General features: G+C 41.2%; 1 protein-coding gene across 3 annotated transcripts in view; it reads left to right on the forward strand.

The window, feature by feature from the left end:
- PAX3 (paired box 3) overlaps positions 1 to 27,397 on the forward strand; it is a 60,324-nt gene that overhangs the window by 961 nt on the left and 31,966 nt on the right. Inside the window, exons 2-4 of one of the 3 annotated variants that reach the window (XM_040428000.1) lie at positions 793 to 1,028; positions 2,623 to 2,752; positions 4,703 to 4,837. In XM_040428000.1, the coding sequence (XP_040283934.1) occupies positions 793 to 1,028; positions 2,623 to 2,752; positions 4,703 to 4,837 (501 nt within the window). The remainder of the gene's footprint in view (positions 1 to 792; positions 1,029 to 2,622; positions 2,753 to 4,702; positions 4,838 to 27,397) is intronic. The other 2 variants (XM_040428003.1, XM_040428002.1) reach the window with 2 other exon arrangements.

Genomic DNA, 27,397 nt, shown 5'->3' on the forward strand with positions numbered 1-27,397 from the left:
ATTATGCCGTTTGCTAATCATCTATATATTCATCTTTTTATATTTTCCAAATCTAATGCTCTCAGCAGATATATAATGTTTTTCAATATAAGTATAATTGGTAGTTATTTCTCTTCCTGTTTGTCAGCTTATTATCAAACATGTATTTATATATTACTGTATTATTACTGTATTATGTAGCTTATTATTAATATATATATATATATATATATATATATATATACACATAGTCATGTATTTCTATAATATCTAATTATCTGTGTATTTATCAGTCTAAATATTGGTATGAGTACATGACTGGAGTGGACTGTTACAGAATGGGACCATTTCCTAGTCCCTGGGGTGTCCCATTTCTGTACATTGTGGATTAGGTTATGATTATTTTATGAAAGTGCAGAACTCTGTCTGCAGTCTGCTCCTGGTCAGCAGGAGTCCTCCTGTCACTCATCCCCCCACAACTACTCTCCAGATGATGGCTCCATGTTCTATAGACCAACATATCAACCAGTAATCAGTCCAGCAGGATGGCACTTATTACATGGGACTGCACAGCCCGGCTATAGTTACTGATGCAGCAGAGCGGGATTTGTCCTGAAACTTTTTCTATGTATTTTAGAAGCTACCTGCCTGCAGTTCTGGGCTAAATCAAGCAATCCGTGTATCCTAATATGTCGTTACAAATCACCTCTGCTACATCTGTGCACATAGATGTGGTAGACATGTAGTGTATGTGATCAGCTAGAAGTTCCTAACAAGCCATTAACTCTTTCTCTGGTGTCTTTTAACGCGCAGTGTCCACTCCTCTAGGCCAAGGCAGAGTGAACCAGCTGGGTGGAGTGTTCATCAATGGCAGGCCCCTGCCCAACCACATCAGGCATAAGATAGTAGAGATGGCCCACCATGGCATCCGCCCCTGTGTCATCTCCCGCCAGCTCCGGGTGTCCCATGGCTGCGTCTCCAAGATCCTGTGCAGGTACCAGGAGACCGGCTCCATCAGGCCAGGGGCCATCGGGGGCAGCAAACCCAAGGTGAGGACCCAGCTACCTGACAACTGGCATGAGGATAAGAGAAAGTTCCACAGAATCCATGGACACAATATCCAGCACTAGTTATTATTATGAAACTATCTAGATAGGTAGAATATATATATATATATATATATATATATATTATATACAATCTATTTCTATATAATCTATTATATATAATCTCATTTATCATTTATATATGTATGTATATATATTACTTATGATAGATTATATAGAAATGGATTGTATAGAAAATATATATATATATATATATATATATATATATATATATACACATACACACACATATATATCTTATGACACAGCTATAGTTATGTAATAGAGGATAAATATAGTTATGTATAATAGCTGGATATAGCTGCAGGTCCTAACAGTAGTAGTGTGCCAGTGCTCAGAAGTTGTGTGGCAGTAGTAGTGTGGCAGTAGTAGCGTGGCAGTGCTCAGCAGTTGTGTGGCAGTAGTAGTGTGCCAGTGCTCAGAAGTTGTGTGGCAGTAGTAGTGTGGCAGTAGTAGTGTGGCAGTGCTCAGCAGTTGTGTGGCAGTAGTAGTGTGGCAGTGCTCAGCAGTTGTGTGGCAGTAGTAGCGTGGCAGTGCTCAGCAGTTGTGTGGCAGTAGTAGTGTGGCAGTGCTCAGAAGTCGTGTGGCAGTAGTAGTGTGGCAGTGCTCAGCAGTTGTGTGGCAGTAGTAGTGTGGCAGTGCTCAGCAGTTGTGTGGCAGTGCTCAGCAGTTGTGTGGCAGTAGTAGTGTGGCAGTGCTCAGCAGTTGTGTACACACTGTTATATTATTAAACACGGTAAAAACGTGTTGTTCCGCAGAGAGGAGGAATGGTATACACATCACATATGTTCCCTCTGATCAATACACACAGTTGACCCTGAGTCAAACTACTGGGGAATACTCTCAGGCTTTCTGAAGGACTACAATGCTAATGTATTTAGGGTGGGTTTATCCAGTATCTATCTACCTATCTCTATTTTTGTATTGCTTGTAAAATGTCCTGGATAGGACAGAAATGTTGCATTTTTCACATGGGTAAATAAATATTATTATTTTTTTGGATAATTTTATATTGTTGAGGAATGCTGCGGATATTCTTATCTATATATTTTCTTATCTATCTATGATCTATCTCATATCTATTATCTATCTATCTATCTATCTATCTATCTATCTATCTATCCATCTATCTATTATCTATCTATCTATCTATCTATCTATCTATCTATCTATCTATCTATCTATCAATCAATCATCTATCTATCTATCTATCTATCTATCTATTTATCTATCCATCTATTATCTATCTATCTATCTATCTATCTATCTATCTATCTATCAATCAATCAATCATCTATCTATCTATCTATCTATCGTCTGTCTGTCATCTTTCTCTACCTCTTATCTAGAAGTTAATGTCATGGATGTTCCATCATTAATATTTCATGGTTATTCTTGGGACTTGGGTCAGAAAGCTGCAGCATTAAAGTCGGGGGAGAAGAGGAAAGTTAGGACAGATATCTGTCAGATGATGTCGGCCGTCTGGTTTACTGGCTTCTCGGTGTCTCTATTACAGCAGGTGACCACTCCTGACGTGGAGAAGAAGATCGAGGAGTACAAGAGGGACAACCCGGGTATGTTCAGCTGGGAGATCCGGGATAAGCTGCTGAAGGACGGGCTGTGTGATCGGAACGGCGTCCCGTCAGGTAGAGCCGCCATCACAATCCATCCACAGCTCTCCATCCATCTCCATTACAGCGGCCGCGGCACTTCTGGGCAATTACTGGTATCGATCCAGGCACCAGTGGAGCCATCCCAGGCATGAAATATTCACAGCCTGTCTCCGCCGCATCCCCTGCCTCCAGGACCCCAGGAAGTGGCTTCTAAACCGTTTAGTTAATAAAGCCCAATCATAGGAATATTATTATAACACTAATACAACATAATTCAATTACAGATAATAATAATAATAATCATCATAGAAACAACAAGTTATTATATAGGGAAAGAATCCTAGACTGGATCCACACAGCGCTGCACAATGACCATACAATAATAGGATTATCAGAAGCGATAATAATCATATAATCATAAAGCGAATTTACATGAAATGCCGGATATTATACTTCTCCTAAAGAAACGTATAACTTAACAAAGTGAAAATCTGTCCTACTGTTAATTGTGTGGGATATATCTATTTACATATGTTTGATTATTATTATTATTAGTACTAGGATTATTATTATCAATAGCATTATAATATTATTTTGCTAATAAGATTTGGTTTGAAGGATAGGCTGAAATAAATATACATTGGATAGATTTACAGGGAATGTAGAGATTATTATCATATAATAATGAATTAATTATTTAATGTATTATTATTATTATTTAGTATTGAATTATTGAATTATAAATTGTAGTATTCAGTAATTTGTTAACTTTAACTTTATTTTACAGTTGTTATGAAACCTGTTCACATCAGTCTTTCTAAATATCTGCAAAATATCTCTCTTTCTCTCATATCTGTCTATTAATCTGTCTGTCTATCTATCCATCTGTCTATCTATTTATCTATCTATCTATATCTATTATTTGTATCTATCTATCTATCTATCTATCTATCTATCTATCTATCTATCTATCTATCTATCTAATCAAATCAAAACAGCTTTATTGGCAGTACTAAATATATTTTAGTATTGCCAAAACAAGTGGCAAATAATTGTGTAGGGTTGGGGAATGGGGACAAATCCAGGGTGGGAATATAGGAGTCCATGGTATATCCTGCTCCTCTCAGTCCATGTCAGGCAGCAATATATTGTGCTGCTATGGACTGTCTATCTATCTATCTATCTATCTATCTATCTATCTATCTATCTATCTATCTATCTATCTATCTATCTATCCTCTCATCTATCTATCTATCTATCTATCTATCTATCTATCTATCTATCTATCTCTATAATATCTATCTATCTATCTATCTATCTATCTATCTATCTATCTATCTATCGTCTATCTGTTATCTATATCTATCTATCTATCTATCTATCTATCTATCTATCTATCTATCTATCTATCTATCTCTATAACATCTATCTATCTATGCTCTCATATCTATCTATCTATCTATCTATCTATCTATCTATCTATCTCTATAACATCTATCTATCTATGCTCTCATATCTATCTATCTATCTATCTATCTATCTATCTATCTATCTATCTATCTCTATAACATCTATTTATTTATCTATCTATCTATCTATCTATCCTCTCATCTATCTATCTATGCTCTCATATCTATCTATCTATCTATCTATCTATCTATCTATCTATCTATCTATCTATCATCTATCTATCTATCTATCTATCTATCCTCTCATATCTATCTATCTATCTATCTATCTATCTATCTATCTATCTATCTGTCTATCTGTCTATCTATCTATCTATCTATCTATCTATCTATCTATCTATCTATCATCTACTATCTATCTATCTATCTATCTATCTATCTATCTATCTATCTATCTATCTATCTATCTATCTATCCATCTATCTCAGTAGATCTAGTGCTTAGTTCCACAGAATATGCCTGATAAATGAGATATTCCATGGCACTGATGGCGACTACAACCTTTCCCCTTTAGTCAGTTCCATTAGCCGCATTTTGAGGAGTAAATTTGGAAAAGGAGAAGAGGATGATATGGACCTGGAGAGGAAAGAACAGGAGGAACAAGAGAAGAGGACAAAACACAGTATAGACGGGATCCTGAGAGAGAGAGGTACAGTGCCTCCTATATGTTGCTTGTCTTGTAGTCATTGACTGTTGGGGCATTAGAGGTGGTGGACCACCTTGGTAAAGCTACCATGAGGTCCTCAGAATGCTCCTTGCCATGTGATACAAGTGTCCTCCTGCTCTGCTCAGGAGTGTTTGCTCCACAGCTTTCTCTTGGTTTGGATGCAGGGCTATGATGTTTAGTTTCTGTTGTGCCCTTTTTGTTGCTGGAGGGTCTATGCATTTCCATTGTGTATGTGATCATGGAGAGTTCTCCTGTTGTGTTTTGTGTGCTGTGAGTGTACACTGGACATTGTAAAGTACTGATTTGTGTTGTGTTTATAGCTGTAATCAGGGGTAATGTGTAACCAAGGTGTCAGGGCAATTGCCCCTTTTACACCTATTAGCAGAGATCAAAGGCTTCCACTTCCCAGTCTACCTCGAAGGGGGACCTGGGTATTGTCATAGGATGGCAGGGGAAGATGGTCATATGGGGGGATGGGAGGGGTTAATAATGGGAAAGAAACTTTACAGAGCCTTGCAGCTTAGTTTTAGACATCAATAGGAAACCACAGGAGTTCCAAATTCTGTTCTGTGAGCAGCTGGGGTGGGGGCAACCACAACCTTTCTGTTTTCTCCTGAAGTTATATTAAAGAGTATCTGTAACTGTCATCTGAACCAAGGTAGCCTATTCTTCTCCCTCTCCATTCAGGTCCACTGGCCCAGATTGTGCGCCATCACGTTAACCCCTTCCATGCCTGTAAAATACTGCAACAGTAAATATTGAAATCATATACTTCTTTCCCCACAGACAAACTTATTTCAGCTGTTTAGGGGCTTTCATAATAATTCAATTGTAAAAGAAACATTTGTCCTAAAATAAATTGGAAACAGGATTCATGAATTCCTACATGCTGCTGTGTAAGAGGGTTGTGTGGGGTTTTTAATATAGATAAATAGATAGATAAGATATAGCTTTGAGGGGGATGGGATATATTAGGCAACAAGTGAATAGACTATTGAAGATGATGAAAACTGGACAAGCATAAGGATTAGAGGAACTTTGACAAGAACCAAACTGTGATGGCTAGACAACTGTGTGAGCATTTATAAAATGGCAGGTCTTGTAGGGGGTTCCCATTATGCAATGGTTAGTCGTAGTAGCAACCAAAAGTGGTCCAAGGAAGGACCACCTGTTTGGTGAGATACCACAGAAGAATTACTGTAGCACAAATTTCTAAAAAAGATAATAATGGGCATCTTCGGAGGTCTTGAGGAGTCCATATCTTAACAGGTCATAGCTGTTTTTACAGGTGGTTTAATTGCATTTGTAAAAATAAATGTCTACTCTTTAGAGATTTAATAGATGGCTATCAAGAAATCATTTGTCAACTTGAATATATAGACCTCAGCTTCTACACATAACGCTCAAAAGCAGATGGTCATAGCTTAAGCAGCTAGGCCTCAACTTGAGCAGACACCCCTAGTCTTTAGGATACAGGTCTATTTTAATCTTCCAGTTGCTAGCACAGGTGGATCAGTTTGGAACAGGTAGAGTAACTTTTGGATTGGTAGACAACAGGTATACCTAAAGTAGCTTAGGACAAGTAGACTTAGCTTTAGACAGTTTAACCTAGCTTAGACTCAGCTTGGGACCACTTTTGCATTGTAGTTCTTGTGCAAGCATGACCCTTCCTGGGTGTAATGAGTTAGTTTAAGCCTGGTCCTATTCCTGTGAGCAGTATCTGCATATAGGCACTAGAGGGGACAAAAAGTACCAAATGAGCTGGTCAAACATTTGTACAACTTTTCCATGGATGACAAAAGAGCCTCTCCATACAAGATCTACACTTGGAGATGAACTTGGTGGACAAAGGGAGGAGAGTCCATTGAAACTCACACTTTAGCTCTGCTCAGACAAAGCTTCAGCTAGAAGCAGCTTGGCATGGACAAAGGAAGGCCTGCCTTTCTTATAATTCAAGGAGAAAAGAGTGAGAAAGCTGCTCCACAAAAGCCTCAGAAAAGACATTATGGGCTTGCAATGAATAATTCAATAGCCACTGCTACTGAGAGTTTTATGGACTCTTTACCAGGGAAGAAAAAAGGCCACTTTTACCTACAAAATGTCTCTGGCTGTCATAGGGTGCACAGGACTAGTGAAAAGAGAGTTACTGAATCATTAACCCTTGTGTACCGCATGCATGACTGCTTCATAGGGAGTGCTATGCATTTGGATGGATGGATAAATAGATCGATACATAGACAAGAAATAGATGGGTGTATAGATAAAGAGATATTTAGATAGATTGGAGATAACAGATATTTAGCTAGATTTTTAGAATATTAGATTTTTAGATATTAGAAAGATAGATAGATATGAGATAGATAGATATGAGATAAATAGATAGATATAAGATAGATAGATAAATATGAGATAGATATGAGATAGATATGAGATAGATAGATATGAGATAGATAGATAGATAGATAGATAGATATGAGATAGATAGATAGATAGATATAAGATAGATAGATAGATAGATAGATAGATAGATAGATAGATATGAGATAGATAGATTCTGTGTTTTTACTACCAGCTATATGTTATGGATACCACATCACCTCCATATATCACATGTTGCTTCTGTATGCATTCACAACAAATGGAGATCATTAGGGAAAATCTTGTGGAGTTAAAAAGAAAACTTTTGTTGTTTCTGCTTTTCATTTCACTTCAAGAAGTAGAGAAGTCTCCAGAGCCTGAGAAGTAACGATTCCATTAATCAGTTCTCCACACTAACCCCTCATAGTGCGCTCTGACACTTAGTAGACATGATTGTGTACTTGCTGTTAGGTCACATTCAGATGTGTGAATCTGTACGATTTTATGTGTGGAAGTAGATGCATTGTTTGTTGCAGTTGTCCAAACCAATCACCATTGACCTCAATGTTAAAAAAATTAAAAATATTGCATGGATTGACAACCGATGCATATAGAAAGAATCCAGCGCTCGCATGTAGAATGCAATAAAAACACCACTTTTTTGTAGTCCATCTGATGGTAAAAACAAGTGACTGCTTGCGCGTTTTAGACCGTTATGCACTGGTCCTTTCTCATAGCCTTTTGGACTCTGCTATGAGTACGAGCCAGTGCATAACAGTTGGAATTGAGTAGGCAGTTATTTGCTTTTATCTGCAGATTGTGTGGTGGTTTTAATGGGCTACAGAAAAGTGTTGTTCTTATTGGATTCCTCCTAAACACAAGTGCTGGATTCTTTCTATATGTAATGAAGTCTCCTCCATGTACAGTGAATTATATGAGGTTAGCAGGACATACAAAACTGTGTTGGGCTGAGCTATTTCTCTCTATGTGTTGTGGAGCATTGGACAACCGATGCAAAGAAATGGGACAGTTTTCCAATCTTGGTTGCAGATAAAAGTAGGTTCCCAAAAAAGTGCAAATGTGAAATTCCCTTAGCCACTTCTTGTAGGTGGATACCTTAAGGCAGTCTGTACTTTTCTATTGCTATTTTATGCTAGGTCTAAAGAACCCCTGCTTCTCCTCTTCCAGGTTTCTCACCTATGTAAATGTTTATTGGCTTTTTGAGTTGCTCAGTTGGTTTTCCAGGAGCGTTATCATAGTGGACAATGCATCACTTGGCCTTTGTTGTGTAGTTTACTACTCTTGTGTTTTACTTCTGAAAGGGATTTCACACAGTGTGTGGATTGCTGCTGGCAAAGTGAATTAGAAACCCAACCAAATAGTGTTTTGTAGTTCCTCATTAAAGGTCTTATTAACCTTATCAAATGACATTTACAGAACTTGTCCACCAATCAGCGACAATTGATATATAGAATACACCGGGGACCATGTAGAAAAATTAGCTGAGACACATGTACACATTTATTTTAAAATTTGCCAATAAATTGATCCATTTTATCCCTGAAACTTGATTATTGGTTTATTTGGAAGTCTACCTCATCTCTAAAAAAAAAAGTCTAGTGTTCCCTCTTATCAGCCGTTTCAGGCGGTGGAGAGGCTGAAAAATTTACAGACCTACATGTAAAGGATATGCAACGGGCAGCCGCACCCCAGGGCCCTCTATATGTTGCGCGTCCCAAGTGTAGGAATTGCCGAGTTGTATAGTGCGACCTAAAATCTCTCTTTATGTGTGTCACGGTGCTCCTACCTGGATACTGCTGGGCTCCAGGCTTTGGCTCCGAAGCAATAAATAGGGGGAATAATTGAGGGATAAAAGAATAACTTGAGTCCAGACCTTGAGATGAAGTTCAATGGCAGCTTTACTTTGGTAAACGTTTCTCAAAAATGGTTTACAGGCTTTGTCTTGTTTCCAGCAGGCGTTAGCATGAAACTGGCAGGCAAACTCCACTCTGCTATATCTCTGTTTCTCTATGGTTCTGCTCTACTGACAGGCTGGCTGTATAACTCAGCTTCTTCCATATGCTGCACTTTACTTTGTAGTCTGACACTAGGTTATGCCAGGGAACTTTCCTCTTGGCTCCTGAGGCTTTAAGCTTTGGCCTCCATTGCCAGCAGAGCTTAAGGTGCTCTGGCTGGCGTGGGCACGTGCAGTAGAGACGTGCCCCTGCACACCTTCCCCTAGCAGGGGGTAAGCTAGACTGATTAGAACTTCTGCCCACCCTTCCTGCAGAAAGTAGGGCTGGCCCACTCCCCTACAAAGGGGGGTTAGAATGGAAGTTCCACTCTCTCTAACTGTAGCTCTGCCATATTTGCTGCCACCTGCTGGTGATCCAGGCACATTAAATGAACACGACAAACATGGTAGTATGAAAATAAGTACCTCCTTTATTAATACATCTAATAACATAGACATAGGCGATAAAATACACAGGACAAAAATAGGGACCCAATATTCAATGGAAATATTGATAAGACTCATATCCCCTTGAGGAAGCTAATGCGAAACGTGCGTCGGGGTGTCTGTGACCTTCTCTGGTTAGTATACTACAACCTGCTTTTATCCTCTTATCTCCACATGTTGGATATGCACTTGGCCCTTTATATAGCATGCTGCTGATGTTTGTTATACCCTATCACCGTGAAGCTGTCGCCCATGGGGTGGTATAAGTAATTGCTTGAACATGCTTGTAGGAGGATAGCAGTATTATCAATATTTCCATTGAATATTGGGTCCCTATTTTTGTCCTGTGTATTTTATCGCCTATGTCTATGTTATTATATGTATTAATAAAGGAGGTACTTATTTTCATACTACCATGTTTGTCGTGCACAATTAATTGGTGAGGCTTATAGTACAGCATTGTGCATGGCACTTTAGCTTTAAAAACTATATCTTATAGGAGTAACATTAAATGAACAGTTACATAACATTAGAAATGCACAGTGGGGAGGCCCTTCGAATAAATGCATAAGATGACATGAGGTTAGAGTAATAAAGACAGTAGCAAGGTGCAGAAGTGGTAACACCACTCTGGGGTGTTACAGATATGAGCAGCTCTTTTTATACGCTGCTGACTGTTGCTCCTCTGAATATCACTTATTATTATGACGTGTACTATATAGAATATATCATTTTGGTAATACTATTGTAAAGTGTGAGACAGGTGGTACTATTTAATGTGGTATATTTCTCTATTAGAGTAATACAGGCCTCCTTGTGTCGGCCAGTGGTTTCCTATAGTGGGAGATAACCTGACTCTTGGTTCTCAGTGTCCCCATCATCCACTTTGTCTTCATTGGGTCCTGTAAATATTTCTGTAGCTGCTCAGTGTGACATTTACAGCTCTGCTGAGTGTATTCCAGGCCTGGCAGCTGAATGGGCCCCTCTGTTCCCCCATGCAGAGTGGATCTGGCCCCCAGGCGGCGTCACAATGCATTTGTCCCTGGTCAGGCGCTCAGCCCCAATAGACTCTCCGCTAACTCTTCCCTATGTGAGAGCTCTGTAGGCAGATTAAATTGACTCCTTTCTTCCCCTCTCACTTTCATCTCGCACCATCCCCGCCCTCTGTAGCCCCGGGCGAACATTCGTGAAATTTCTGCAGCCTCCCCTTATTTCTTTTATTTAACCCCTTTTCCTCCATTGCAAACATTGTATCGGTAGAATGGGGGAAAACATGTAGTGTTGTCCAAGGAGTCAGACACTGGACAAGGGGCCAGGGGACAGAGTAATATGACTGATAGAGTAAAGATTTCCTTGAAACATATTATAAGAGTTGCCTTTATTCATAGATATACTTAGTTGAACTTTGGTTTGGTGTGATTACCACTAGGGGTCAGGAATCGCTGGACCTTGCTTTAAAGGGTTTTAAGCCTTCCTTTGGATCAACCAGGGTTAAATTGAGATCTTTTATTTGTTTTAATGGTTTAACTTGATGGACCAACTATGTAATTATATGGCAGTGTTCGTTGCATGTGACACTCTTAGAGGATTTGTGATGATGAATCATCAGGAACTGGCAGACACGCGGACAGATCTGATGTTGGATGGTGGCTCTGGTACTCCAGGGAGAGACTGGTTGTGGTCACGGGATGTGGACAACAGAGCAGTGTTGTATAGGACACACGACTGCCGGTGCCGAGCTTAAATATTTACATGCAACCTGACAATAAGGGACTTGTTCCTCAGCCGTCAACTTGTTGCTTATTAGTGTGGAGGCAAGATGGTCCTCCTGATACTGCCCATCACCCACGCTCAGTGCTTTCACCAGCCTCCGTTTGAATGAATTCACACACAGAAGATTTGTTATAGAAAGTTGTGTGCCTGTCCCAAACATCTGAATAGGGATTGCAGATGTCCATGTGCTGGCCACCAGAACAACCCCATTAAGGTGAATGGAACTGATTTTCGGTCAATTCTGCAACAATTCTGTTGTGTGTGAATATCCCTTTATAGACCTATATACAATGTTCTGATGTATAATAAAGAATACTCAAGTGATCAATTTATATTAGATGTAGTACCCTGGTATCTTGTACCTCTACCAGCTTATGTTATATGTGCTGGAGTGGAAGGTGGTATGCCAACAAATCAACATGTGTAATATCTTTCGTTAGTTTCCTTCCCTCATAGTACAGTTGCATAGGACTATGTATTGGTACTGCCAAAGGTGGGCGTTTATACATCATTGGTGCCCGGCCACACGACCGCATTGTTCATCCGTGCGCTATCTGCATTTTTTGAGGATAGCACACTCACCCATTCATTTTTATAGGACCATGCACACATCCATATCTTTTCTTGTCTATCCACGTGGTCATTCCGCAACGTTTGAACATGTCCGACTCTGGTTTGAATCGTGGATGAGAATAGCCATTTCTATTGAAGGGAGTGAGAAAAATGCAGAATGCACACAGAAAGCATCCATGTTTTGCGGGTCTCTGGTTTGCAGACCAAAATACGGATATGGCCGTGCAAAAACAACTGATATATGTGTACGGAGCCTTTGTGCGTCCATAGCCTGAGAGCTGCATGCTACGTTTTTCTTTCTGGTGCCGGGAGACATCCAAGGTCTGATCTGATGCACCGGTTGTCTCCTAGAAAACCGTGGCATCAGTTCTGCCATTTCTTTACTCCTGGCTCCTGAGGCTTTAAGCTTTGGCCTCCATAGGAGTAAGGGCTCGTTCACACGAACGTGCCGTGTTTTGCGGTCCGCAAATTGCGGATCCGCAAAACACAGATGCCGTCGGTGTGCCTTCTGCAACTTGCGGAACGGAACAGGAGGCCCATTATAGAAATGCCTATTCTTGTCCGCAAAATGGACAAGAATAGGACATGCCTCATAATTTTTACGGGGCCATGGAACAGAGCAACGAATGCGGACAGCACACGGAGTACTGTCCGCATCTTTTGCGGACCCATTAAAGTGAATAGTTCCGTATACGGACCGTATAAGGAACGCAAAATACGGCCCGTATAGGTAACGCAAAAAACATTTGTGTGAACGAGCCCTAAAAGGGATGGAAGGATATATGGGACCCTACCCTTTCCCTCTACAGCTGCACTATATGGTCCCTTCTGTAGCTAGTTTGTTATAGTGCATCGCTTATTACAAGTGCTTTGTCCTGATTCAACAGAAATGACTTGTTTTCCTCTATAAAACATGTGCTAATGTTTAGTCCAGCACGGCAGCACAGACGACTGCTGAGGATAATTTCCAGTGTCTACTTGTTGATTTAATGTATATTGCTCTACACATATATTATGCTTATTTAAATACACGGCAAAGTGAGATCTTATTGTAGAACTACTACTCCCAGGAGGCACCGGCTCCTCTCCAATGTGTTCTTATACCAGATACATAACGCATAGAAATGAAGCTGATGACATTATAGTTTATTGGCAGCATTGCTTGTAATTGTGTATTGTCAGCTTTTGAGCTGGAAAATGTTATATAATAATTGGCGCTTTTTATCATGGTGGATGTTTGATAAAAGTGCCTTGTGTCCTTTATCAGAACTGGTGCAAAGTAAAACTGGCTTAGTTGCCCATTAGTAACAAATCAGATGGATCCTTTAATTTTCCAAAGGAGCTGTGAAAAATGAAAGGTGGAATCTGATTGGTTGTTATTAGGGTTGAGCGAATCGAAGTACTTTAATCCCAATTACAGGGAAAATTCGACTCGACCGCGGCCACTCTCGCTCAAATGGATAAGTTGAGTATTATTATTATTGTTATTATTTTTTTTAAAGGCTTAACCCCTGAAAGACCTCGTCGTTGTGCCTGCTACTTACAAAGAAATGCACTTTGTGATGAAGAAATTCGTCACAAAGCAAATTGTTTCATGAAATTTGGTGAAGCAGCCAATTCGATTTAAAAAAAAAAAAAATCACTCATCACTAAGCTCTATGGGCACCTAAGTCACTTTTCCTTAGCACCGCTCTTGATAAATTTCCCCCTAAATTTCCAACCTGTGGCACATGTCCACCAGGAGTTCTTAGGCTGGGTTCACACGAGCGTGTCCGGATTAGTTCCGGATGCGTCCCGGTGTGTTGCGGCAAACCCGCGCGAGTAGGAATGCAATTGCAGTCAGTTTTGACTGCGATTGCGTTCCGTTGTTCAGTTTTTATCGTGCGTGTGCAATGTGTTTTGCACGCGCGTGATAAAAAACCGACTGTGGTACCCAGACCCGAACTTCTTCACAGAAGTTCAGGTTTGGGTTCGGTGTTGTGTAGATGTTATTATTTTCCCTTATAACATGGTTATAAGGGAAAATAATAGCATTCTGAAAACAGAATGCATAGTAGGTGATCAGTTGAGGGTTAAAAAAAATAAAAAAAATTAACTCACCTTCTCCGTTTGTTCGCGTAAGTCCCGGTCTCTTCTTTACTTCTCAAAAGATGAACTATGGGCTAAAGGACCTTTGGTGACGTCAGATCACATGCTCCAATCACATGGTCCATCACCGCGGTGATGGACCATGTGATTGGAGCATGTGATCTTACGTCATCAAAGGTCCTTTAGCCCATAGTTCATCTTTTGAGAAGTAAAGAAGAGACCGGGACTTACGCGAACAAACGGAGAAGGTGAGTTAATTTTTTTTATTTTTTTTAACCCTCAACTGATCACCTACTATGCATTCTGTATTCAGAATGCTATTATTTTCCCTTATAACCATGTTATAAGGGAAAATAATACAGTGTATAGACAGTCACCTAGCAACCGTGCGTGAAAATCGCACCGCATCCGCACTTGCTTGCGGATGCATGCGATTTTCACGCAACCCCATTCACTTCTATGGGGCCTGCGTTGCGTGAAAAACGCAGAATATAGAGCATGCTGCGATTTTCACGCAACGCATAAGTGATGCGTGAAAATCATCGCTCATCTGAACAGCCCCATTGAAATGAATGGGTCCAGATTCAGTGCGGGTGCAATGCGTTAACCTACCGCATTGCACCCGCGCGGAAATCTCGCCCGTGTGAACGCAGCCTTACTCTTTCTTCATACTGTGCTTTTCATAGGTAAAGCTCATTGTATGATCAGCTTTGGGGGTTTATTTAATTGAGGGGGAGAACTCGGAGAAACGTTTCTGTAGAATGATCACAGGTGACCAGTAATTCATAATTTGCATATTTTGTGATTTTGAATAAAACATTAGTGGACATTTATTAAGACCAGCGTTTTCCATGCCGGTCCCAAGTCCCTCTGTGCTGCTGGAGGGAGGGCTGGCCTCTACATAAGTTTGGAGCATCATCCGGCAGGCCGTGCGACAGACTTAACTCTACACCAGCCCTTTTGCCATTTTCCATTGCAGCCATGCTGTGGTAAAGAACCACGCGGCCAATTAGTCCGCAGCTGCCTTTCATTTAATAATTAAGACCGCACCATATAGTCCTTCTTCATTGTTAATGGCCGCGCGGCACCTTTACCATAATAATAATAATATGCATATTATTGCTGTTCTGGCCTCCAATCTCCTGCAGGTTATTTGCAGTAAACACAGAATATTAATCAGCTCTGGCATACCCACTTCTCCTACCCCAGCGCTCTCCTGCCCTACAGGTGGGAGCCCTTCTTCTGCCATCTGATTTTCCTCCTTTTCCACATCATCTAATATCGATGAGAATATACTAAAAGAAAATTTAGACTAGCACATTCATATACATTGTCACAGGTGCATATCCATCAAGCAAACATGGTTGATAAAAAAAATGGCTGCACAACTTTACACATACAAACAATAGAGCTGAGAAATGGGGATCATTCTAAATTAAAGTGGTATTATACCTACTATAAATGGAAAAATGGAAGCTCTTAGTGCACATTTTTGATCAAACGTGTGTCGGGCCCATCTACCAGGCATCAAGGTGGCTTCCGCAGATGGGTACCTAACACTAATATATCGCCTCTCTTGGACTTACCTAAGCCTACATTTTCAGAGCAGTGTAGGAACCAGCTGCGCTAAGAGCTTCCATTTTTCCATTTATAGTAGGTATAATACCACTTTAATTTAGAATGATCCCCATTTCTCAGCTCTATTGTTTGTATGTGTAAAGTTGTGCAGCCATTTTTTTTAATTATTGATGAGAATATGTTATCAGAAACATCAAGCTCCTCCTCTCTCTGCATCTTGCTTACATGGGAACTCTGAAGGATGATTTGGCCAGAAAAACATGAGGATGGTCATTATTAAGACCTGGCCCGCCTAAGGGGTGCAGACTGGATGGTACCGGTTGACACACTGGCAGTGGAATAATAAAGTCTTTCATGTTATTAGTATTGAATTAAATTTACAGCTGATGTAGGAATAAATAAATAAAACGGACGTTGCATAAGTCTCCCTGTATTTTCCCAACACTGTCCCTGCAGTCTCCCTGCACTCTCCCTGTGTTCCCCCTGCACTCTCCCTGTATTTTCCCAACACTGTCCCTGCAGTCTCCCTGCACTCTCCCTGCAGTCTCCCTGAATTCTCCCTGCACTCTCCCTGCAGTATGCCTGCACTCTCCCTGTGTTCTCCCTGCACTCTCCCTGTGTTCTCCCTGCACTCTCCCTGAATTCTCCCTGCACTCTCCCTGCAGTCTCCCTGAATTCTCCCTGCACTCTCCCTGTGTTCTCCCTACACTGTCCCTGAATTCTCCCTGCACTCTCCCTGAATTCTCCCTGCACTCTCCCTGTGTTCTCCCTGCACTCTCCCTGCACTCTCCCTGTGTTCTCCCTACACTCCCCCTGAAGTCTCCCTTCTTTTATTAATCGTTTTCAGCAACACTGTCCCTAGCGCATGAGTGCTTGCCACGTCTCTGCCTATGCTCAGCTCACAGGACAATGGCGGAGACCGAGCGGGATGAGGGTTTTATAGGGCTGTGACATCACAGGGGGTGGCTATCTGTGGATTGGCTGGCTGCACGGCATTATGGGTGATCTTGCGTTCCCAGGCTTCATACTTTGTAACACGTGCAGATGCCATTTTAGGAAAAAATGATTTGTTATCATAAAGGGTGAGGAAATTCGGATTTGGTGCGAAGCAAAGTTTTTCCTAAACTTCGGACCGAATTCCGCTTTGAATGCTTTGCTTCGCTGAACACTAGTGGTCAGTATTTCCTATGCTATTTACATTTGGTGATCATGGCGATCAGGATGGTCAGATTTTTAGCACGTCCGGTGAATTTTATAATGATGTCAGTAATTATCATCAGTCGGAAGGTTTCACCGGAAGTCAATATTCCTAGAAGGAGTCTCAATTGTTAAACCCTCCCTTATGTAATGTCATGCTGACATGCTGGGGTATAGCTGCCGCCTGCAGCCAGCGTTTAGCACATAGTGGCAGACATATGGTTAATCCTGAGTGTATATACAGCAAAGAGGACAGTAAAAGGTAATTAAGTTGTTTTAATACCTCATCTTAGGGGCTGCTTTACAACTGTTTTACAAGCAGACATTATAATGTGAAAAGGATGTTTTTAAGAAGTCTCTCTGGGCAAATATTGATTAAGTAGTTGTTTGCTGATACTTTTGTCACCTCTCAAAGAGCCGTTGGCTTTGCCTCTTGTGTCTTATCCACCATTGTTATTGGTATCTAATGAGATCAAAGGGGGATCATTTCAATGTATCTGACTTGGAAAAGCCTATTTGACCACTAAGCCCCTTTGTGGATTTTTTGGCCGATCACTGGTGTCTATATAACTGGAGTCCAATTAATTATACTTCAAACACTCGACCAAGACACTTTCTAATTTTATATTAAATTATGGAATTACCAGCAAAGGATTTACAGAAACTTCACTTTTGTGGTATTTATCTTTTTATGACATTTTTAGCTTGAAATTTTTCAATTTAAGTTAATTTAAAATTCAATTTAAAAATGTGACTTTTGTTTTTCCATTTTTAGATTCTGATAGTCTAAAAAGTGGCATCATATATATATATATATATATATATACAGCATATGATGATATCGATCTTATAATGTTCGTTTATTAAGATCATGCACCAACTGCATTGGAATAAAATGTGGATTGGCTAAAAATACAACATTTCCCAGCAATTTATCCCGTATCCTTACATAAAATGGGCTTGATGTATTTATACTGACAGTTTGTTGTCACTTCACATGTAGCTGCGGAAGGTGTCCAGTAGTAAAAGGGCTGTCAGCCCACATGCAAGGAAAGCACATAAAGAGGATTTACACTTACAGGGTCCATTCACACGTCCGTTTGTATTTTCCGGATCCACAGATCCGTGGATCCGCAAAACACGGACATCGGCAATGTGCGTTCGCATTTTGCGGACCGCACATCGCCAGCACTTAATAGAAAATGCCTATTCTTGTCTGCAATTGCGGACAAGAATAGGACATGTTCTATTTTTTTCAGGAACGGAATTGCGGACCTGGAAGTGCGGATCCGCAAATCCGGATAGCTGCCCCATAGAAATAAATGGGTCCGCAATTCCATTCCGCAAAATGCGGAACGAAATTGCGGACGTGTGAATGGAGCCTTAATCAGATTTTCTCACCAATTTATGTTAAAAAATATGGACTAGATCAGGCATGCTCAACCTGCGGCCCTCCAGCTGTTGTAAAACTACAACTCCCACAATGCCCTGCTGTAGGCTGATAGCTGTAGGCTGTTCGGGCAGGCTGGGAGTTGTAGTTTTGCAACTGCTGGAGGGCCGCAGGTTGAGCTTGCCTGATCTAGTGCATATTTTTCAACATAAATTGGTTGAAAAATACGTTGTTTGTTTCCGTGTCAGTTCCTTTTTTTTTGCGGATAGGATGCAGACCCATTCGTTTCAATGGGTCCGCAAAAAATGCGGACAGCACACCGTGTGCTATCCGCATCAATATGTCCGTTTCGTAGCCCCGCAAAAAAAATATAACATGTCCTATTCTTGTCCATTTTAGGTATTGTTACAATGGATCCGCAAAAAAAATGGATGGCATACAGATGTCATCATTTTTTTTTTGCGGATCCGCAATTTGCGGACCGCAAAACACATATGGTCGTGTGCATGTAGCCTAAGGCCTCTTTCACACGACCATATGGCTTTTTTTGTGTTTTGCGGTCCGTTTTTCACGGATCTGTTGTTCCGTTTTTTTGTTTCCGTTGTGTTTCTGTTTCTGTTCCGTTTTTCCGTATGCCACATACAGTATACAGTAATTACATAGAAAAAATTGGGCTGGGCATAAAATTTTCAATAGATTGTTCCGCAAAAATGGAACTGATACCGAAGACACATGGATGCATTTCCGTATGTGTTCCGTTAATTTTGCGGACCCATTGACTTGAATGGAGCCATGGAATGTGATTTGCGGGCAATAATAGGACATGTTCTATCTTTCAATGGAACGGAAAAATGGAAATACGGAAACGGAATGCATACGGAGTACATTCCGTTTTTTTTGCGGAACCATTGAAATGAATGGTTCCGTATACGGACCGTATACGGAACGCAAAAAATGGCCCGAAAAGGGAAAAAAAAAACGGTCGTATGCAGGAGGCCTAAGGCTGAGTTCACACACTTCAGTTATTTGGTCAATTATTTCCATCAGTGATTGTGAGACAAAGCCGGGGGTGGGGAAATCTGGAGAACAGTTGGAAATCTTTCTATTATACCTTATTTCTTTAGGCTTTACTACTGGTTTTGGTTCACAATAAGGGATGGAAATAACTGACCAAAGTGTGAACTCAGCCTTAGGCCTCATGCACACGACCGTTGTGTGCATCTGTGGCCGTTGTGCCGTTTTCCGTTTTTTTTCGCGGACCCATTGACTTTCAATGGGTCCGTGGAAAAATCGGAAAATGCACCGTTTTGCAGCCGAGCCCGTGATCCGTGTATCCTGTCCGTCAAAAAAATATGACCTGACCTATTTTCTTGACGGACAACGGTTCACGGACCCATTCAAGTCAATGGGTCCGTGAAAGAACACGGATGCACACAAGATTGGCATCCGTGGCCGTGATCCGTGGCCGTAGATTAGTTTTTATACAGACGGATCCGAAGATCCGTCTGCATAAAAGCTTTTTCATAGCTGAGTTTTCACTTCGTGACAACTCAGAACCGACAGTATATTCTAACACAGAGGCGTTCCCATGGTGATGGGGACGCTTCAGGTTAGAATGTACTAAAAGAACTGTGTACATGACTGCCCCCTGCTGCCTGGGCTCGTGCACACGACCATATGTATTTTACGGTCTGCCAAAAACGGATCCTCAAAAAATACGGATGATTTCCCTGTGCATTCCGTATTTTGCAGAACGGAACAGCCGGCCCATGATAGAACGGTCCTATCCTTGTCCGTAATGCCGACAATAATAGGACATGTTCCATTTTCTTGTGGACGGACATACAGAAATGGAATGCACATGGAGTAACTTCCGTTGTTTTGCTGACCCATTGGAAAGAATGGTTCTGCAAACAGTGCGCAAAAAAAATGGAATGGACACGGAAAGAAAATACGTATCTATCTCTTATCTATTTATCATTATTTTGACACGAGTTGTGCCAGGATCACTTTAATGAAATTTGTTGTATTACCGTAATGTGTTTGCGTTAAACCAGTCACAATAACGGCGGCTACATTGGTTTACTTATATCTGTGTGTGTAAGCTTCTTCAAATGGCCGTATATACACAAAGGCAATCATTTTAAAATGTGCAAGAATTTGTCAAAGGGGTGTGGCCTAGCAGGGAGGGGTGTGGCTTAAGATGCACCGTGATGCGCCTTATTTGCACCAGTCGACAGGTGGTATAAAGTTACACAAAAATGTCTAAAGACACACCAAACGAATCGCACAGTGTGGCAGATCTTCAGACTGTCTCCTCTAGGTTTAGGGTCCATTCACACGTCCGCAATTTTGCGGAACAGAATTGCGGACCCATTCATTTCTATGGGGCAGCATGACGTGCACTTCCGGGTCCGCAATTCCGTTCCTGAAAAAAATAGAACATTTCCTATTCTTGTCCGCAATTGCGGACAAGAATAGGCATATTCTATTAGTGCCGGCGATGTGCGGTCCGCAAAATACAGAACGCACATTGCCGCTGTCCGTGTTTTGCGGATCCGTGTGAATGGACCCTTATGCTGTATAAATATTAGACAGGATTAGTAATCTGCCCCATTATGTCAAGGCCTAAATAAAACAAACTGTGGCCGATCCTACTGATGGTACAATTGTAGCTACCAGAAGATCTACGTGGAGCAATCATTTTCCATATAGAGCAAGGATGCTCAACCTGCGGCTCTCCAGCTGTTGTAAAACTACAACTCCCACCATGCGCTGCTGTGGGCTGAAAGCTGTAGGCTGTATCGGGCATGCTGCAAGATGTCGTTTTGCAACAGCTGGAGAGCCGCAGATTGGCCATCCTTGAGATAGAATATCACCCCCATCATTTCACTTATCCCTTTATCGACTAGTGTCCCACTGGAAGAAAAGTAGTCCTATCTTCCCAGCCATGTCTTTCTTTTGTTAGTTTGAGGACGCAACAAGCGAATTCACACGGGCCAGATTTGTTCCCGAAATTTCTGCATCTGCCCCATTTTCCTGGATGAGCCTTGCAGAAATCCATGTGTGAGCTGCGGACACAACCCCATTCAGATGAGTGGAACTAATCTCCAATCTGCTTCATGGTAAAGGTCTATAGGAACTAGAAGTATGGCCGAGTCTCCCGGTCTCCATTGTCATTGCTGATAGCCAGATGGGACGTGCTTCTAGTCAGGGGAGCGCTTATTAACCATTTGTGCTGTTTGCTGTACTACTACTACTATCATCATATTAGAGGGAAGGAGCACATGGGTAAGACTTCCCTAAATTACCTTCCAGTTACTCATTTGCAAAGTAAACTGCGGTAATTAGACGGATCCTTCGAATGATCTCTTAGGAGTATTGATGTCATTCTGAATTAGCGCTAATGAGCGGTTATTGGCGGCCCTCTGCCTGTACTAATGGGAGCCTAGAAGCATGTCAAAAGTGGAATGAAATTGTTTTAGTCTATGGCAAGGTGACATCTGCATGTGATGCCGCACATAATAATATCCCAGTCCGGGAGACGCAGGGCGCCAGTGCTATAACGCTAGTTATTTATCAGGGTGATACGTGAGGGATTTGTGCACAAAACACCAATGAATCGACACATTTTTTCGCCCCCTCCTCATTGAATGGCAAGTCTTTCTATTTCCTAAGGGGGTGAGCGGAGGGTAGAACAGCTGACTACCAGTGTGAGCTGCAGCGAGTCCGGTCACGGTTGAATTGGTTCACACACACACGTGATGGCTGTGATGTAATGCCTTCCAATAGGAGACGCCGCGCTGATAGCTGTTTCCGGAACCTAAAAATAACAGTTTTTAATTTTCTGCTTCTCATTTTCATTTGGCAAATGCAGCAGAGCTGAGTTTGTCACTTAGACGTTTATCTTGTGCATCAAGATATCTCACTGGCCTCTTTCACACTACCGTTTTTTTTTTCCCGTTTTGCGGAACAGAAAAACGAAAATACGGAAACGGAATGCATACGGAGTACATTCCGTTTTTTTTTTTTTTGCGGAACCATTGAAATAAATGGTTCCGTATACGGACTGCAAAAAACGGCCAGTAAACAGGAAAAAAAAACGGTCGTGTGCAGGAGGCCGTATGCATTCCGTTTCCGTTTTTCCGTTCCGTTGAAAGATAGAACATGTCCTATTATTGCCCGCAAATCACATTCCGTGGCTCCATTCAAGTCAATGGGTCCGCAAAAATGTAACACAAACGGAAATGCATCCGTATGTCTTCCGTATCCGTTCTGTTTTTGCGGAACCATCTATTGAAAATGTTATGCCCAGCCCAATTTTTTCTATGTAATTACTGTATACTGTATATGCCATATGGAAAAACGGAACGGAAACGGAACGGAAACGGAAATACAACGGAAGCAAAAAAAACTGAACAACGGATCCATAAAAAACGGACCGCAAAACACTGAAATAGCCATACGGTCGTGTGAAAGAGGCCTAATGCAATGACTGGAATTTGGTAAATTAGTTGCAAATTTGCCGTTCCGGATTTTCATTCGGCAAGCCATTGCAGTGTGCAGTAACAGTGAAACGGGGGTGGAGAAGTTATGCTGTAGACTTTTCCTTTGCAATCGAGGGGGTGAAGTCCGCTGGCTTTTTGAACGGCAAAAACTGCATGTAGTATATCCGTTTTTGATGGCATTTTTGCAGCAGTGATTTTGTGCTGGGTTTCACTCACACGTAAACATGGCCTCACAGTAGATTTTGTTGCAAAGATTTGTGCAACTGAAAGTCTCTTCACTTCATCTGAATGGGGCTGTTCGGGCATGCACGACTTTTTGTCTGGTCGAAAGCCGGCATTTATGTTGAAAAGCGGCTGGATCCCTGATGCATCCCAGTGTAGTCAATGGGGATCTGGCAGTGCTGGATACAGCGAAGTCCAGTAGTCTATTTCTCTGCCGGAGATCACAGCGCATATGTGAACTTAGGCTAAGTAACTACTTGCATTCTGCAGCCTAACTCTATGTTGTACCATTCCTCTATTATTCCTACTAGACATTTATGAATAAATGCACACCTCGCTGTTACCGGTTGGGGTTGTGTCCCTGCCCTGTTAGCGCTCACTGGACAATGTGAAAGTATGCAGGGGTGCAATGGCTAGTAGGAATAATAGAGGAACTGTGCCACATACAGTCATAAGAATGAACGCTCCAGATTTGTCATTTCATGTGGAATACAATTATTTACTAAAACAGAGGGGACAGGTGAGGTGACAGATCCCCTTTAAATGGCAAATTGTCCAGCAATATAGGGCACGGTCTTCATTATTGCTTAATAATCCTTCTACAGTCTTAGCGGGCATTCACGTCAATATCCATTTTGCAGTCCTCGAATTGCGGATTTGCAAAAAACGTATAACGACCATGCGGATCAGCATGTCCCACCCTTTGTTAGAGATGCCTATTCCTGTCCGCAAAGTGGACAAATATGGGGCATGTACTAATTTTATTGCGGGGCTGCGTAACGGACATACCAATGGGGATCTTTTGTGGCCCCAATAAAATGAACGGGTCCGTAAAAAATATGGATCGGATGCGGACTAAAAATGTGGTGATATCAATGCCACTGTAAAAGCTTCGTGGCACCCAGCTTTCTTCGTAGAGAAGTAGGCAGCAGCTGAATATAGTTTTGAATGAAGAAGATGACGACTAAATATGTATACTTAGGCCTCTTTCACACGACCGTATGGCTTTTTCAGTGTTTTGCGGTCCGTTTTTTACGGATCCGTTGTTCCGTTTTTTTTTGCTTCTGTTGGGTTTCCGTTTCCTTTCCGTTTTTCCGTATGCCATGTACAGTATACAGTAATTACATAGAAAAAATTGGGCTGGGCATAACATTTTCAATAGATGGTTCAGCAAAAACGGAACGGATACGGAAGACATACGTATGCATTTCCGTATGCGTTCTGTTTTTTTTGCGGACCCATTGACTTGAATGGAGCCAAGCACCGTGATTTGCGGACAAGAATAGAACATGTTCTATCTTTTCTCGGTACGGAAATACGGAAATACTGAAACAGAATGCACACGGAGACACTTCCGTTTTTTTTTGCTGAACCATTGAAATGCATGGTTCAGTATATGTACCGCATACTGAACTCAAAAAACGGCCAGTATACTGAACGCAAAATACTGTCGTGTGCATGAGCCCTTAGTGGTCAATTTTATTATAGATGGAACTGTTTTGTTACTACTACTACTACTACTACTACTATACTTCTACCATTGATACTGGTACTAGTGTAAAATGAATGACCCTGGGAAGCCATGTCTGGCACTGTTAGTCCTACTCCATACAAAATTTTGGTTCCTTCAGCTATTTCCTAAAATATTTTCCAGCCGGTTTATTTTCTAAGTAGAAAAGGATGAGAAATAAAGTACGAAAAAAAGAAAAAGAAAAAGAAAAACACATGTCTGGTAGAAATATGCAAACTCTGCTGATCTTTCATTGCATTTTCCAGTCTTAACGGGAAAGAAAACTGACGCCGCTGCTCGGTATGTGGATCTAGCATGGCGGTTCCTTCAGCGCACAGCTCTCATTTCTCCCCGCCATGAGCAGCACTGAAGTGGTTACACAAGGAAATATTTGCTGCATGCAAACATACCATCTGAACAATTAAATCCCTACACCCTGATTAAAAGAAAGACGTCGCTATTAACTTGTGTGTTTGGGGAGCTTTATGGGAATGTAGGAAAATCAGCTCTGACATAAACCATTCATGGAGACTCAGGAGGAAAAAGAGACATATAATTGGTTATTATGATGTACACTTAAATAAGATTCCTTAAGAACAGGCTCTGTTGTGAGATGAGACTGAGATTACAGGGCTAAAATTTATACAAGAAACATAAGACTCGGCGGCTGGGTTGTCCAAGTATATACTGGAGCAGACAGGCCCAGGACTCAATGCTACGGCTTACGGGATAAAAATCAGGGGGAATATGTCATTCTGCCATCTATATAGCGCTAACATATTCCGCCACGCTGTATGCAAATGATATTTACTCACTCGGTCCCTGTTCCCACTGGGAGATGCCCAATCTAATTTTCCTATCTCAACCACACTAGGGTCAATTTCAGAGGAAACCAATTGAGCTATCGGTATGTTTTTGGAATGCAGGCGGAAACTGTAGAACCCGGAGGAAACCCACGCAAACACAGGGAGGACATGCAAACTTCATACAGATGTTGCCCCACGTGACACATGTTTTTATAAAATGTCAACTATCTTGGGAATAATATAAAAATAAGACTTTGTATGTCTTAAAGTGTCCATAGAGGTAGAGATATCTTATGTCTTTAACCCCTTCAGGACCCTCCGATTTTCCATTTTTGCGTTTCTGTTTTTTTACTCCCTGCATTCCTGGCGCCATAACTTTTTTTTATTTTTCCATTCACATAGCCATTATGTTGGCGGGACAAGTTTTACTTTTCAATGGTACCATTTACTGTTGCATACGATGTAGTGGAAAGCTGAAAAAAAATACCAAATGAGGTGGAATTGGATTTTTTTTTTAAAAAAACGCAATTTCGCCGTTATGTTAGACATAAAAAATAGTCCTGCAGACTTTTTTTTTTCGGTCTAAAATAACAGATCTCAGACGAAAATGGCTAATGCGGATGCCAAAAGTGCATAAATGAGCATAACGGATGCTTAAAATTATTTTTCTGTTCTTCTGACAACCAGATGCCACCTTTTAATTTTTCTGAGCTCTTTTGGAAAATTAATGGTGGAATCTGATTGGGCGAAATGGACAACTGACACAGTGTTCCTGTACACCAGTGTTGATGACTCCCCCCCCCTTGTGTATGGTCCGGATAAAGCAGGAACAGCAGTTGTTTTGGGAAAAAGTTTGTTGTCTTAAATTTAGAAAATGATGGGCGATCATTTCAATTCCCTCCAGCACTAAAATATATCATATCCTTCTCTGTGATCAGATGTTCTGAACGGCTAATTTCTGTTCTCTAGGGAAATCCAATCTGAAGCTGTAATAAAACTGACATCTGAACAGGATAGGTGACCATCTTCTTCAAATCAGAAACAGCAATGGGGCTTCACTAAGAGCAAGCACATGCTGCTAAACCTCACCCGGATGCAGCCATCTAATCCTATTTACTACCAACTGTTTCATTTCTGGGACTAGTAGAGGTTCATTTACTTGTACATGAACCAACCAAGTCATGCTCAGTGGTAGTGACTGAGTGAGCATTATTAGATGGCCGCATTATTGACAAAAATTCCAACTAAAATGCTTGAGAAGCAATTCTAATCAGTGTCATGCTGTAAGGATTCAGAGGGTTGTTATTAATATTACTAGGAAGCTATAGCTGATGGGCAACAAGTCAGACCTACTTGCTAAAATAGAATTGCATTTTTTATTCCATATTTGGTTGTTTATATGGTGCCAACACATTCCACGGCAGAATAGAGAATTCTTTATTAGAGATGAGCGAATCGCTCAAAATTCAATTTAGCCAAATTGGATGACCGATTCCATTCAGGTCTGAGTAGATTATACACAAATCAAAAGTGCTCCAGTTGGCCTGAAAATTTGTGTACGGCACCCAGAGGTCTCCTAAGACTCATATTTTTCTCTCTTGACTTTATCTTCTTTTTTTTAAATAGATTTTTCTCTAAAACCTAAAAATCACCCGAATCGAATACGCGAAAATCCAGATTTGGATGCAATGCAATTTTTACAAATTCAATGAGTTATGAATCAAGTCGCTCATCTCTACTCTTTATCAAAGACCATACTAACAGGCTGAAATTGAATCTATGGGTATTTTGTCCATTTTGACCAGTGGACAGAACCAAGTTCTTTTAGGCCCCTTGCAGACAAGAGTTCCTCTCGCAGCGAGTCCGCATCTCAGCTCCGGGCCTGACCTCCCAGCACTGACAGGATTCACATAGCATTATATTGATTTATGATGCTATGTAACCCTTAGGCCTCTTTCACACGGGCGTCCCGGATTTGCTCCGGATGCGTCCCGGGTGCATTGCGGGAAACCCGCGCTAGTGCGCACACAATTTCAGTCAGTTTTGACTGCGATTGCATTGCGTTGTTCAGTTTTTAT

Source organism: Bufo bufo, chromosome 4 (assembly GCF_905171765.1).
Source record: "Bufo bufo chromosome 4, aBufBuf1.1, whole genome shotgun sequence".
NCBI classification, from domain to species: Eukaryota; Metazoa; Chordata; class Amphibia; order Anura; family Bufonidae; genus Bufo; species Bufo bufo.